General features: G+C 36.6%; 3 protein-coding genes across 7 annotated transcripts in view; 2 read left to right on the forward strand and 1 right to left on the reverse strand.

Moving 5' to 3' along the window:
* Nucleotides 1–3,410, reverse strand: part of LOC111447321 — an 8,310-nt gene extending 4,900 nt beyond the window's left edge. The window contains exons 1-5 of one of the 4 annotated variants that reach the window (XM_023086441.1): nucleotides 3,327–3,410; nucleotides 1,592–1,645; nucleotides 1,294–1,495; nucleotides 494–568; nucleotides 270–371 (exon numbers count right to left, since the gene is read on the reverse strand). In XM_023086441.1, coding sequence (XP_022942209.1) covers nucleotides 270–371; nucleotides 494–568; nucleotides 1,294–1,495; nucleotides 1,592–1,645 — 433 coding nt within the window. In that variant the 5' untranslated portion in view covers nucleotides 3,327–3,410. Of the gene's footprint in view, nucleotides 1–269; nucleotides 372–493; nucleotides 569–1,293; nucleotides 1,496–1,591; nucleotides 1,646–3,203; nucleotides 3,228–3,261 lie in introns of those variants that run through there. The other 3 variants (XM_023086435.1, XM_023086428.1, XM_023086449.1) reach the window with 3 other exon arrangements.
* A 928-nt stretch (nucleotides 3,411–4,338) lies between these two features.
* On the forward strand, nucleotides 4,339–8,891 carry LOC111453755 (pre-mRNA cleavage factor Im 25 kDa subunit 2-like). Its single transcript, XM_023094982.1, has 7 exons — nucleotides 4,339–4,544; nucleotides 4,924–4,969; nucleotides 6,886–6,979; nucleotides 7,058–7,131; nucleotides 7,225–7,311; nucleotides 8,082–8,192; nucleotides 8,473–8,891. Exons 1-7 carry the CDS (start codon nucleotides 4,426–4,428, stop codon nucleotides 8,542–8,544), a joined length of 603 nt encoding a protein of 200 aa, XP_022950750.1. The 5' UTR covers nucleotides 4,339–4,425; the 3' UTR covers nucleotides 8,545–8,891.
* A 1,610-nt stretch (nucleotides 8,892–10,501) lies between these two features.
* Nucleotides 10,502–15,391, forward strand: part of LOC111452196 (acetyl-coenzyme A carboxylase carboxyl transferase subunit alpha, chloroplastic-like) — a 6,592-nt gene continuing 1,702 nt past the window's right edge. The window contains exons 1-10 of one of the 2 annotated variants that reach the window (XM_023092794.1): nucleotides 10,502–10,630; nucleotides 11,456–11,914; nucleotides 12,682–12,756; nucleotides 12,846–12,953; nucleotides 13,027–13,187; nucleotides 13,535–13,649; nucleotides 13,743–13,897; nucleotides 14,154–14,205; nucleotides 14,284–14,352; nucleotides 14,911–14,988. In XM_023092794.1, the coding sequence (XP_022948562.1) occupies nucleotides 11,546–11,914; nucleotides 12,682–12,756; nucleotides 12,846–12,953; nucleotides 13,027–13,187; nucleotides 13,535–13,649; nucleotides 13,743–13,897; nucleotides 14,154–14,205; nucleotides 14,284–14,352; nucleotides 14,911–14,988 (1,182 nt within the window). In that variant the 5' untranslated portion in view covers nucleotides 10,502–10,630; nucleotides 11,456–11,545. The remainder of the gene's footprint in view (nucleotides 10,631–11,455; nucleotides 11,915–12,681; nucleotides 12,757–12,845; nucleotides 12,954–13,026; nucleotides 13,188–13,534; nucleotides 13,650–13,742; nucleotides 13,898–14,153; nucleotides 14,206–14,283; nucleotides 14,353–14,910; nucleotides 14,989–15,391) is intronic. The other variant, XM_023092787.1, reaches the window with a different exon arrangement.

The raw sequence follows: 15,391 nt of genomic DNA on the forward strand, positions 1-15,391 counted from the left end.
AAAAAAAAAAAAAAAAAAAAAAAAAACTTAATTTTGCTGCTAATATGCTGGAGGGGAATTTCATTATTTGGAACTGACAATAAAGCTAAAGAAAAATGCACTTCAGTTGAGGATAATAGTGTTCCTATCATGACCTGAGGTGCTCAAAATTTGGCATGCAAGTTGTTTAACTTACTTGTATACTCGGCCAACATTTGGGATGACAAGGCAACTGTTCTTACTGATCAGATAATCCATTCAAACCTCTAAAAAAAGTAAAGTACAATTACCTGATTCTTTTACTGAAACCTCGTAAGCAACTGCAACCGAAACACTCAACCCCAGACTGCTTGCTATTTCTATAACATTTTGCTGAGCCCCAGGGGGATCCACTACCCAGGAAAGAAAAGGAGGAGAGATATAGATAAGTATTAACCACCATCAGATCAATCCACCATTCGAAATTAAGCATAATAAAAAATTTGAAACTTATTCAGACTTTGAGATATCTTACTTGCACCCATGTTGGTAATTATGCAAATATTTCTTTTCACAGCCAAAGGAAGAAGCAATTTCATCCAATCTGCAACTACAGAGTAATTCAAATAATAGTCAAGAACAAAACAATGAACAGCTCGCAAAAACTGACTTAACGTCAAAGGTACTAATGGAGATAAATTTTGAGAAAACGTAAATGGAGATTGAGTTCAATAAATGATCATGAAGAAACCTCGTAGGAAAAATTCTCGTATATTTCAATTTATTACTTCTCTTTTGCTCGACCCATTATAGTTTGCAGAATCTGTTAATGATAGTTTTCAGGGTAATTAGCTTAAAAAACAACAAAACTCAGCCAGTATTATACAAGACCAACTAACTTCTTGGTAACTGGTTCATATCATCAGATCCAGCAATTGAATGAGATGAGAGCATGTCTTAAAATCAGTGTATGAAATGCCATCACCGTTTGCATCATTTCAAAATACTTTGATTCAGAGCAATCTTTGAACTGGATACCAGGGCAAAATGAGGTGTCAGGTTGCAATCTGGACGTCGCATGGACTAACAATATTGTTGTGCAAAACAGAACAATTTTCTACTAAATTCACTGTTTGCAAATGTAATAGATAGATATGAGCTTCAATATTTTTAGTAATACTAATATACTACCAACGAATCTAAGGAACCATTACCAGCTTCTTAACAAAAAACTACCATCCTAACAATATTAGGAACTTTCAAGAAATTTTGAATATGAGAAAGGAATGATGAAAAAAATTGCAAGCTAAAAATTATTATTATCCATCGACATACTCCTTGAATCATATCCATCGCCACCAGACGACATAGCTTGATGCCGATCAGCAAGAGTGCGTTCCGCTAGGCATTCAAGCACGAGATAGTTTAGGTCTTTAACCCTCTGAAGCAATTTAAGAGCTGCAGTTGGCCTATCTCCTCCAAATCCAGCTCCACAGCCAATGTACACCTTGTCTCTCCGTTTTTTAGGATTTACTCTCTGTCATTGAACACCAATACCTTAGATCTAACAATTCTTTCATCGACTTGTTTACAAAAATTAAATAAGAAATTAAGAACTGAAATAAGAAAGAACCAGCTTAATTGTGCAGTCATGGACGTCATCTTCACCCTGCCTCTCCATTAGCATCTGGTAACACAAGATGAAAGTGATTCTTAATTTCATTCTAGGTGAAGACTTATGAGATACGTGAGATAAGTAGTCTGAAGAAGTCAAAGGAGACTTCAAGACGTTCGATACCAATTTGGATAAGGACCACCCCTGGTTCATTTCTTGTATAAACTCACAAGTATTCAATCCCTAAACAGCGGCTTGCATAGGTTTCGTTTGTCAAAAGATTATATAAAATAATAATATTTATTTTAAAAAAATTCTTGCATGTTAAGCAGCCATGCCATTTTGTCATTCTCTCGACTTAAATAACAGTCTCTGACGTCTAGTCCGTTTTTTCTTTCATGAAGATTTATCCTCAAGTGCCAACTTGAGCATAGCTCAACTAATTAACACATTATATATCAATGAATCAAAAGTTCAAACCCCCATACTTACATATTGTTGAGTTTGAACTCAAAAGATTCATCCTCAAATTAAAATACCATATTCCGGCAATTTTCTATAGTTAACTATTGATTGTTCTGTTAGGAACCATGACCCTCCACAATGGTATGATATCGTATGATATCGTCCACTTTGAACACAAGCTCTTATGGCTTTGCTTTTGGTTTCCCCAAAAGGATTCATTCCAATGGAGATAGTGTTCCTTGCCTATGAACTCATGATTTTCCTCTTAATTAGCTAAGGTGGGACTATTCCTCTCAATAATCCTCAACATTCTTCCCCTCGAACAAAGTACACCATAGAGCCTCCCCTGAGGCCTCTTTCTCTAGAGCTCTCAAACAACTTCCCCTTAATCAATGCTCAACTCCTTCTCTTGAGCCCTCGAACAAAATACACCATTTGTTCGACACATGAGTCACCTTTGACTACACATTCGAGGCTCACATCTTCTTTGTTCAACCTTTTAGAATTCTATTAGCATGACTAAGTTAAGAGCATGGCTCTGATACCATGTTAGGAACCACAACCCTCCACAATGGTATGATATTGTCCACTTTGAGACAGGCTCTCATAGCTTTACTTTTGGTTTCTCCAAAAGGCCTCAAGAATGGAGATAGTGTTCCTTACTTATAAACTCATGATCTTCCTCTTAATTAGCCAATATGAGACTATTCCTCTCAATAATCCTCAACATGTTCATAATAAGAAAAACCCTTTGGAAAGAGCTTACTGAGACAGAGTCTATTAAACCAATCATCTCCAAGTATCCAATTGTGCTACCAATCCCAACTAAAGAATAGAGTTTTCTACAACCAGATTTCATATGGAAATCGCCACCAAGAGGTTTGCATACACATAAAAGAAGTATCCAACCAAACACAGAAGAAACACACAGAAAAAGAAACAAGTAGAAACTCTAAAGCGCACAGGCCTGAAATCCCAGTAAACAAATCCAAGAAAAATACACCACCAAATCAACACAAACCGCAATTAACCCATCAAATGACTTAACACCAGAAATCACAACCAACATAACAATCAGTTAAACGAGATGAAAAGGCCTTTAAATAATTTCGAAGTTGCAGACCCCTACGGCACAGGTAGACAGCACCATGATCAATGTTCAAACCGAAATTAAGATTGTGAAGCTAAGCTAACGGCGCATGGTTTAAAAATCAAGACCATACACCAAAATACATGCGCGCATAAAAATCAAGAAGTGCATCAACAAGATGAAACATGAACCGCGTACCTATCAAATCCTGCCTTCGGGAAGAATTATTTGCCGCGAATGAGAATTTGATCGCGCAGTACCCCTTCACTTAGAATGGAAGATGATTAATTTTGGATAAATGTCGCTTTCTAAAAATCAGACAAGTCAAAAAAGCCTGAATACTTAATTTTGTCAAAATAGCCTTCTTGTTTCCAAAAATGCCCTTCATTAGCAAAATTGGAGAGATTCCACATTTTTTTTAATTTGATCCCAATTTTTTAAAATAATTATTCTAAATTTTTTTTTTTTTTTTTGGAATTTTAAAGATTTTTCCTGTTTTAAAATTTTCAAAATATTGATCGGAACATTTTTCTCGATCAAAACACGGTTAAATAACAAAATTTTAAGCTTGAAAGGTGTCCTCTCATCTGCATAATGGGTTACCGACGATTCGAAGGTCGAAAAAAGAAAAATCATGAAATTGAGAGAGAGACGAGAGAGAGAGAGCGGCTTATTTCAAAATCAGGTCAAATGGAATATTAGTTTTATGTTTTTAAGACCAAACATACAAATTTCTCAGTGAGATATTTAAATTTTTTTAGGTCGAATCACTCAAATTATATCGGTGAATAAAATTTCTTTCTATTTTATGTTGTTTTATCTTGGTATATTATAATTTTTTTTCTTTGGCATGTATTAATTCTTGTAACAAATGATGTAAGGACGACAATTTTTTTAATTATATTTATATATAAATAACTCGTACAACCCTTAAATTTGTTCTTACGGTCTCTCGGTCGAAAGTTTCAAAATCAAAATATAACAAATTTAGGTACAAAAAACGAATATCTCGAAGGTTGAAAGACGAACGGAAAGAACAAATGCAAAAGTTTAGAGACCTAAACGAGATTTAAACGAACGAATTATACTCGTGAGTAAATGATGACAATTACCCTAAATGAAAAGGGTATTTATCAAACATTAGATTAGGGCTATTTTTCAAAACCAGAGTTACTTTGACAAATTCCATTTGTTAAAAGACCATTTAAACCATTAACCCCGCAGAACTCCCAAGGACTGATCGCAGGTCGCCGAGGTTTTTCTACTTCCTCCCGGCAGCTGCTCAGTGAACGCAGCCATGGTGACGTCGCCGGTGGTGAACACCTATCCACTTTCCAGCTACACCTTCGGTACTAAAGAGCCGAAGCTCGAGAAGGACACCTCCGTCGCCGATCGTCTTGCTCGCATGAAAGTCAAGTACTGCTAATTTACTCGATTTCTTAAACCCTAACTTTATGGTTTTTCAACGTTTTAGAGTTGTACTTTCTCGAAAGTTACGAACTCTGGCCGTTTCTTAGTGTGGATTCCTGGTCATTTTACATTTCATGTGTTTAGCTTTACTAGAAACCATTTGATGTGTTTCTAATTTCAAGAAATGCGCGAGCTTGGACTAGAGTTCTGGATGAAATTGTGTTATTGATTTTATTCAAGCCACTTGTTCGTTGATAAACTCAGTGCTTTCTTATTGCTATTTGTTTCGTTGTTTCGTCATCGCCTGGAAATTTTGTCTTCCATTTATTGGTTTTGGAGGGGCATTGACGGGAATGAGTAACTTGTACTGGTTCTTGGTTCACAGCTACATGAAGGAAGGCATGAGGACGAGTGTTGAAGCAATTCTGCTGGTTAGTGCGCATCTTCATCATATTTCATCTCAATGTACTCATGCCCTTACTTATTGTTATTATTTTTCTAAAAAAATTAAGTTTAAGGAGATCATTAAGATATAGGTGTACTAATTGGATGCCATGGTTTGTGTTTTTTAGTTGATATTGAAATTCATTGAACTGTGAATCACTCAAATGTTTTATAACGAATTATAATATTTAAAAGTCACAAAAATATTTATCGTCTTACATATCTACATTCTTCATCTAGAATATTTGCGTATATGTATGCTATTAGAAGGGAAGTTTCGTTGCTGAATCCTTTATTGTCCTATCTGATCTTTACCCGAGCAGCACGCGTTGGAAGACAAGATGACTAAATTTGAACTTCCATCATTGTCATCTTTTAGGTTATACCCGCCTATGGTTTCCTCCAGCTAGAAAATGTAACATGGGATCTCCCCTCCTATGACTGCTTCCAACTGGAAAATTTTCCCATAATCCTTCGAAGCCCATGTGCATTTTGATGCTCAACAAACATGTTGGTTCTTATATGTATGTACTGATTACATTTGATGTGTAATATATTCATTAATCTGTTTTTTGGTTGCATAGCTGAAGTAGATATTTTAGTACCTCTGTAACTGACATTTATGTATTTTGCAAAACAGCTCCAAAATAACCAAAATATTTTAGGATTTAAGCCAAGGCAAGTTGGATTTGAAATACAGAATGTGACCCAAATGTAAAAACAAGTTCACTGAAGTTGATGCTTTAGGAATTTCCTACCAGACAATAACAATTTATTTACGACATTTGTGGATGAGATGAAAGTTCAACTGCATGTACTTGGGAGAGCCAGTAGGATTTCAGTTCATCGCATTGTGCTTCCCAACCTACATATAGTCTAAGTAGCATTCTACTAGTATGATAGTGACAATAGCTGAGTACATCCTTTGTTAAGTTGGCCAGCTTGAAGACCGACGAGGATCTTGGCTCTTTATTCTAGAGGTGAAGGAATCGACTTTCTCCTTAATGGTCTTGATTAAGGTCCCATTTAGGAAATTAGGGAGGCAATAATACTGCAACCAGGAGAGGTAATAATACTGCCGGAAGTCTCAGACGTATATCTCCAAGTTCATTTAGGAAATTAATAATTACTGTGCTGAAAATAGGAAGGGAATCCTATGAAGTCTTGGAAGATCTTTAGCCACAAAAAGGAGGATGGTTACTTGCTTTCACAAATTTGGGGAAAAAGATCAACAACCAATATTTGTTGAAATGCGAGGGTTTCTAGAAGCTTGATTTTTAGAGAAACCTGTTGGATGTTGAAATACAGGGGCAGCCTAATGCTTCAAATTTTGATAAGAAAAAGAGCATGAAACCAATGGGAGACCAAAAACAGGGGGATAAGCCGTCCAACCCCGAAGCTAAAGGGGTTTACAGAATAGGACCTCAATTATACAAGGCATACTATAATTACAAAAAGCAACGTGCGAATTGAAACAAATACTTTATTGAGTTCTTTTTACGTTGCTTTTTGTTTTACTCCTTTATGGAGTTTGTATCATTTGAGCAATAGTATATTTTCATTACATCAATGAAACGTTTTGTTTCTTGTTCAAAAAATTACAAAAACAATGTTTTTTGGGCACACAAAGAGGAAGCTGATTGGAATGCAGGATCCTTGCACCCCTTAGATTTGTTTCTGAAGATTCTATAGTTCATTTCGGCTTATGGTTCGAACAACAGCTTTGATAGAATTAAACAAGGGAGTTCTAGTTTTCTGCCATTTTAAGTTTGGCACTGAATGTTTCCTTAATTCATTAACTTTCTCTTTAGTTGGTGTATTTTAGTGACTAATATTTAAGAGAACCATGTACTTTACCGTGATGGAATTTTATATTTTTCATTTTTTCTTTTCACTTCCACAGGTGCAAGAACATAAGCATCCCCATATTCTACTTCTGCAAATTGGAAATACCTTTTGCAAGCTCCCTGGTGGCCGGTTGAAGCCAGGAGAAAATGGTAAGTTTTTATATACAATTGAAGCCCCCCACATCCGATTGAGTAAATTATCTCTCTCATGTTCCTTAACATCCGCAGAAATTGAAGGTTTAAAGAGGAAACTGACGAGCAAACTCGGTGCAAATTCACCTGCCCTCCAGCCTGATTGGCAGGTTTGGGTCATCTCTTGCTGTGTGCAAATCCATTCGCAGAAGTTTTATTTGTTTCTGCCCAAAGTTATATTATTCATTGCACATTTTCTGCAGATTGGTGAATGTGTGGCTATTTGGTGGAGACCAAACTTTGAAACTGTTATGTATCCTTATTGCCCCCCTCATATAACGAAACCAAAGGTATGATCTCTCTCTCTCTCTCTCTCTCTCTCTCTCTCTCTCTCTCTCTCATGTTCCCCAGCCGCCAGTAGTGTTGATAGCACTTTTTTGGTGGTGACTTTGATAGGGAAGAATGTAGGCTATCAGTTATCTATCTATATGCATGTATGTATGTGTCTCTGTATACTATACAGATTATTGATTACTCAAGCTGATTGGATAGCCTCTTTACCCCGGAAAGGCCCTTATAACAGCCCAAGCCCACCGCTAGCAGATATTGTCCTTTTTGGACTTTCCCTTTCGAGTTTTTATAACGTGTCTGCTAGGGAGAGGTTTCCACACCCTTATAAAGAATGCTTCATTCCTCTCTCCAATCGACGTGGAATCTCACAATTCACCGCCCTTCAGAGCCCAGGATTCTTGCTGGTACATGTTCATCTCTCAAATCAATGTGGGATCTCACAATCCACTCCCCCTTCGGGGTCCAGCGTCCTCGCTGGCACACCGGTGTCTGGCTCTAATACCATTTGTAACAGCCCAAGCCCATTGCTAGTAGATATTGTCCTCTTTGGGCTTTTTCTTTCGAGTTTTTGTAACGTGTCTCCTAGAGAGAGGTTTGCACACCCTTATAAAGAATACTTCGTTCTGGGGTCTCACAATGGTCCACCATTTTCTTCTTACTTTGATTGGCATTATAAAGAGAGTTGAAATTATTTTTAGGAACCTTTTTTTCCCATATGGAAAATGAGAAGAAGAAAAAAAAATCCTAATTAGGGTTTTTGATGATTCAGGAATGCAAAAAGCTTTTCATTGTTCACTTGTCTGAGAGAGAGTACTTCGCAGTTCCTAAAAATTTGAAGCTGCTTGCAGTTCCTTTGTTTGAACTCTATGACAATGTTCAGGTAAGTTGCATTTTTCTTTGTAGATCCTCATAAGTAGGAAAAAAAAAAGTTTATTATCATGCATATTCTTAAGCGATTTTTGGCATGTCGGGCAATATCGAAAACCTGCTTAATTAAAGCAATTAGTATGTGGTGGTGGTGGTTATCAAGGGATAGATGAATTAAGATAGATCTTCTGGATGCTGGATGATATTGATAGTACATGTAAATCCATTAGTCTCAAAATACCATGCTGTTTATTAGCTAAATACTAGTTTTCGGATATCGCACTTGATCACAGAGATACGGACCTGTTATATCGACGATCCCGCAGCAGCTTTCCAGGTTTCAGTTCAACATGATCACCACATGAGCTTGCAAGACAAGAACATAAAATTTGTGGCATGAACAGACTCCAAATTTGCAGCAGTGAGATATTCTCCTTAGCTTAGTTAGAACTTAAGAGGACATCATGAAACCTTTCTTGAGTTAGGATAGCATACTTATTATAGACTTTTGTTCTCGACATTTTCGTCGAAGTGTTTATGAGCTAGAACCCGAAAAATTTATATTACTTCTAACGATAGCAGAAAAATGAAAACAGACTGACGGTTTGTGTAACGATTTAACTTGATAAAAGTCTTAGATGAGTGTAATTTATGTCTGTTGAATCAATAGTAACAGTGGTCAAGTTGTGGAAACTCAGATTTTCTGGCCTTAGCTCTCTGTTTCTCAATTGAGTTATTTGTTAGATTTCTGTGTAGTCTTTCCTTCCTATGATAGGATTTCCTGTTTCTTCTAGGGCTCTGCTCACTCGTCTACGCTTTGATAAGAAAGAATCTTTCGTTGTGTAAGGTTGGCCCGGAGAGAGAGTGGGTGCGACTCCCCCTCTCCCCGTTCAAATCAGTTCTTGCATCGACCCCCTTAAAGAGGGCATGAAGAGTTCGCCAATAATACTTGCTACTCCTACTTTCTCTCGACCAAAAACAGAAAACGTAGGGCATGAAAAGGTTGCCAATAGTACCTGCTACTCCTACTTTCTCTTGACTAGAAACGGACAATGTAAAGAAATTTAATAGGTAATTCAGGACTAGAGACGGACAATGTAAAGGGATTGCAATTACATAAGCTGAAACTTCCACATCCAAATTAATAGATAACATATGAGTCCAATGAAATAATTAAAAATTTATGGGTACAATTATAAATATCTCATAAATTAAGGGTGATTTTTGAAATTTTTCCAAAAAAAAAAAAGAAAAATAATTTACTGTTAGTCGTGTTAGTGTCATTTAAAAACAATATAAATGTATGAGAATGAAAGAATGGTAAACTTCATAAGTTTTTTAGTGTGAATGAAGGGAGTAGATAACGACCGAACAATAAAAAATTTCTCAAGACCCACGAACTCGTCATAATCCAAAGTGACCCCACTAACTCTCAAAAATTGCACAAAAGCCCCAATTTCTTGTATGCCGACCAAATACTAAAAAATTTCTCTCGACCCACCAAACTTGTCATAATTCCAAAATGACCCATTAACTCTTACAAATTGCACAAAAACCCCCCATTTGTTGTATACCGACCAAAAACTAAAAAATTTCTCTCAGCTCATTGAACTTGTCATAATTCCAAATGAACCATTAACTTGAAAAAAGTGTACAAATGTCCCGATTTCTTGTATATAGACCAAGACTAAAAAATTTCTTTCGACCCATCGAACTCTTTGTAGCTTCAAAATGACCCACTAACTCTCAAAACTTGCACAAAAGCCCTAATTTCTTGTATACCGACCAAATACTAAAAAGTTTCTCTCGACCCACCAGACTTGTCATAATTCCAAAATGGCCTACTAACTCTTACAAATTGCACAAAACCCCCCATTTGTTGTATACGGACCAAAAACTAAAAAATTTATCTCGACTCACTAAACTAGTCGTAATTCTAAAATGACCCACTAACTCGAAAAAAGTGCACAAAAACCCCGATTTCTTGTGTACCGACCAAAGACTAAAAAATTTCTTTCGACCCATCGAACTCTCACAAATTGCACATAAGTCCCCAATTTCTTGTGGTTTAGAAGGGAAAAAAAAAGCTAGACACGATAGATGGAATGTGGATTATGAATCCAGGTGGACCCCATTTTAGGGGTAAAGTAATCCGCATTTGTGATGACCTGTTCATCTTTGACAATTATCCATAAAAGTTGATCACCAAAAGCCTCTTTGATAGCGCGTGAAGTACACGAACCAATCACTGTTCACCACCAACTCACCGTCCCGCTTGAAATCACGCGCTTTCATTCCCTCACATGGCGTTTCTTTCACATGGCTTCAGCCATAACCGAAAAGCACAGAAATGCATTTTCACGGCCAGTTTCAGTCTAAAAGAAAATCGCATTTGTTTCTCTCTGAGCTTCTTGCAGATTCTTGAGTAAAACCCAAATCCATTCTTCTGAGGTATTCTTCTTCATGTTGATTTTCTGTTTGCTTGCTGAGAAAATTCCTGCTACTTTTCTTTCCTGTTCTTATAATCAGCGTCCTGTTTGATACCGAGCAAAGAGGTTGTTCTTGAGTAAACGTGCGGTTTAGGGGTTGAGATTCGAGATATTGATAACTCTGTTTGTTTATTAATATCATTTTCTTGTTGTCTCTACTTGGACTGAGTATTTACACAGATTTTGTTGAAGAAAGTTATGATTGATGCTTGCCTCGCTTGCCTCTCTTGTGTCTTGTTCTTTTAGGAGCGTTTTTTACTTGGAAAATGGAGCTCATTGCCGTTTTGCTCTGTATTATGAACGAAGAACATTGAAATTTAGAATTGTAGGGAGCGTGCATGAATGGCGTTGAATTGCAATACTTTAGAGCTTGCATGAAAGCTGAACAAATGAGCGAGGAAAATGGCAGTAACAATTGGGAAAAAAAAAATGGAAAATATTATTGCTGTTGAACTACCACTAAGTTCATAACGATTGTGTGGATAGATTGTTGTATATTCAATCCTCTGAATACTTGATGTTCTTCCTTACTTAAGGGATTCAAAATTAGCACGAGATTTAATAACTGATTATCAAGAAATAACTTCGCAAACATTCGAATCTAAACTTAAACATATTTGATTTTGTATATGTATTCGTAATGTTTATCGGTGTAGTAAAATTGGATTGAATTTCCTATCAGCCACTCGATGGAACAAGATATTTCATTGCATTTCTTTTCAAAGCTTATGAAGATTTACCTCTTTCTTTCTCATTTTTGTTAAATTGGTCTACTTTTTGTTCTTAGGACAGGGTAATAATGAACAATGCTTTCTAATGGTATTTGCAAGTGGACTCTTGGATGTACTTGAAGTAGCATTTTGAATATTCATTGAAGATGACAACACTATCTTTAGCATCCGGAAACGTTGGAAACAGAGAATGCTGCTTGGAATTTCCTAGTTTGTATTTTACGGAAGGTCCTTTGGGTAGCAAACTCCTTAGAAGAGCATATACAAGAAGGTATGGATTTTGGTTGGATGATCCAAAAGTTCCTCGGATTAAAAGCAGGAACAGGTTTTGTGTGACTGCAAAGGTTAAAAAGTGGAGGAAGCACGATTATCCTTGGCCGGATGATATTGATCCAAACATTCAAAGTGGCCACTTGACTTATCTGTCTTCCTTCAAGCCTCTGGCTGAGAAACCGAAGCCTGTCACACTTCCATTTGAGAAGCCTTTGGTTGATTTAGAGAAAAAGATTATTGAGGCAAGTCTTCTATGAGTTTAATAAAGAAAATCAGGAAGTCTTTTGTACATTATTTTCATGAGTTTCAAATTTTGTAGTAATGTTTGTCTCAAGGAAGGAACTTATGTATCTTAGCAAAAGGCCATATAAAATCGCATGGTCCTTAACGTTGAAGATTGTTGAGAGAGAGTCCCGCCTATTGATTCGAAGTCATTACGAAAGGGTCGAAGACGCGAGAAGAGTTCCATCAATAGCACCTAACCTATGCCGATTTTGGCGGACCGTGCTCCAGGAAATTAATAAAAAAAAAAATCGAAAGAAATAGATAATTAGTTTGGGCTAGCTCGACTCCACCCCAAGGCAAGGGCTCAGGCACCCTCTTTCCTTTTCCTGATTGAACGGTAAAGTGGCTTCGCTACTTCTCTTTCTCTTCGGGCAAAGTGACATAGATAATCATAGCAGCTCATCTTTACAGCCCACAAAACCTCTTACCCGGAATAGGAAAGAAAGAGGCTTTCCAACCATCCTATATTTTTTCAAGGGGGAATTTGATAAGGCTGCAGGGTGAGTGAGGAAAAAACTTATTAAGTCTTGCATCTGACTAATTTAGAGAATGATCATAGGTTTATAAGTAAGGAATACTATCTCTAATGATATGAGGCTTTTTGGAGAATTCCAAAGCAAAGTCGCAAGAGCTTATGCTCAAAGTAGATAGTATCATACTATTGTGGACATCTATGATTCCTACCACTTAATACCACTTAATACATGAGCTCTCTCTCTTTCAGGTCCGTAATTTGGCTGATGAAACCGGTTTAGATTTCAGTGATCAAATTAGCACTCTTGAGAACAAGTACCAGATGGTATGTTGAGTTTTACTGCCTGCCCTGTTATCCTGATATTGTAATCTTTCTGTATTAAGTACTTCTTCTGCTCTCTGTTTCAAGTCCAGGCTCTTAAAGATTTGTACGCACATTTAACACCAATTCAGCGATTATCAATTGCACGACATCCCAATAGACCGACAGTTCTTGATCATATATTGAACATCACAGAAAAGGTTCCCCACTATACCTTTTACATCTTAATTACATCAATTGATTGTTAACTTTTTTTCTTTTTGTTTCAATCAGTGGGTAGAACTCCATGGAGATCGTGGGGGTTATGATGATCCAGCAATTGTTACTGGCATTGGGAGCATTGAAGGTAAAAGCTACATGTGTATAGGACATCAGAAAGGTAGGAATACCAAAGAGAACATTGCTCGCAACTTCGCAATGCCAACACCTCATGGGTAAGCTTGAAGTGTCTCTAAAATTAAACCAACAATTAGGAAGATTGGATCGAGTACAAAAGGAAATATCTTGACTAGTGTCTGTCAACATTAGAGTCTAATATTCTTCTCCGATATACTTTAAGGATACTTTGATAAAACCAACAAGAACATAGCTCAATTGATAAAAACGTGTGCTTTTGACCAAGAGGCAAAGTTTGAATGTCCGCTCCACATTGTTGTTTGGAACCTAAATTATAGTGAGGGGAAAACCTTTAGTGGAAAGGCTCTCAAGTCAATAAGAGCAATTTTTGTTTTGCTTGGTAAATATATGATTTACTAACCAAAACCATTGTTCGAAAAAACAGCTACCGGAAGGCTTTACGGTTGATGAAATATGCCGATCATCATAGTTTGCCTATTCTTACTTTTGTTGACACTCCTGGGGCATTTGCTGATCTAAAATCTGAGGAACTTGGTCAAGTGGGTGACATTTTTCATCTCAACATGGAAACTAGACTTTGTTGGAGTGGTTTGATACATGGTCTTGGCTTAACGATTTTCTGATTTTTGCAGGGTGAGGCGATAGCCCATAATCTGAGGACAATGTTTGGTCTAAAGGTGCCCATTATAACAGTGGTAACTGGTGAAGGTGGTTCAGGAGGGGCTCTTGCTATTGCTTGTTCAAATAAAATGTTCATGATGGAGAATTCTGCTTTCTATGTTGCAAGGTTCAATTTTTTTTTTTTTCTTATACGAAAAAAAGAAAAACATTCTTGCTTAGTTGCTCAGGGACTTGTTGAAAAACTGCTTTAGAAAGTTATAATTTAGGTCTCATGTCTTCATTTAACACTGCATTCAAGCAAAACCTTCAGCAGTTTATCAATAATGGATTAACACTTAACAGAACCGAAAAATATTTTATTTTCCTACAATATGTGTTGATCCTATAATAGATTTACTTTTTGTACCTTTCTCCCTGATCAGTCCTGAAGCCTGTGCTGCAATCTTATGGAAATCCTCCCAAGCAGCTCCTAAGGTATTTGATTGGTTTGATTATTGTACGTATTTGAGAACAAGACCGGCTTTGTTGAACTCTTAAAGTTTCTTATTGTAGGCTGCTGAGAAATTGAGAATCACAGCTCAAGAACATTATAGGCTTAAGATTGCTGATGGAGTCATCCCTGTAAGTACTTGTCTCTGTGATGAACCATGTGCTCTGAGTGCTTATAGAAATGGAAGCATTTTTACCCCTTAATCATCTCTCATTCAAAAGCCACGCCTTTTTGTTGCATGGCATCACTTCATTTCCAGTTTATAATTAAACAAAAAGAAAGAAGAGAAAATGACTTTGTTGCCCCATTGCAACTTGCTCCGAGCTTAGGTGGTTTCTTGTGTTGAGGATTGTTGGGAGAGGAGTCCCACGTCGACTAATTAAGGAATTGAACATGAGTTTATAAGTAAGGAATACATCTCCATTGGTATGAGGTCTTTTGGAGAAATCGAAAACAAAACCATGAGAGCTTATGCTCAAAATAGACAATATCATACCATTGTAGAGGTTCGTGGTTCCTAACATTTTCAATGTCAGTTACCCTTTGTCCTTCGCGAGGTGCAGAAGTAAAACAAGAGCACTTGATAATTGTCATAAAGTAAAGAAAACGTTCAATTTTCTTATGATTCAGCTGTGCCTATGGCTTCTCCTGCACATTGCTTATGTTATGTTAATAATTACTACTCACAGGAGCCTCTTGGTGGTGCACATGCTGATCCTGTATGGGCCTCCCAACAAGTTAAGTCTGCAATAATCCAGGCAATGAAGGCAAGTATCTTTCACACCATTGCATTTTGAAATCCCATAAACTATAATATTCATCTCACGTTAAAATATCATCACTAGTCCAATAAAATCAAACTTAATAGTCGTATGAGCCAATTATCTATATATTGTAAGAATATTATTTAGGTATTTTAAGAATAAATGGTTAGATATCTTAAGAATAAATTGTCTAGCCTCTACTGTAAATACTCTTCCATCCTACCAATGTTTTTATCCCAAAAAAATACAGAGCAAAATGTAGTAGTATTCTACGAATTGTTTTGTAATCTATTCTCGATTGGTCTTAATAAAGAGTATTTCGCACAAAGAGTTGGGTTCATCGTGCCATTGTTATGAAAAAAAAAAAAAAAAAAAAAAAAAAAAAAAAAAAAAAAAAAAAAAAAAA

The sequence above is a fragment of the Cucurbita moschata genome, unplaced genomic scaffold, assembly GCF_002738365.1.
Source record: "Cucurbita moschata cultivar Rifu unplaced genomic scaffold, Cmos_1.0 Cmo_Scf00001, whole genome shotgun sequence".
NCBI lineage: Eukaryota > Viridiplantae > Streptophyta > Magnoliopsida > Cucurbitales > Cucurbitaceae > Cucurbita > Cucurbita moschata.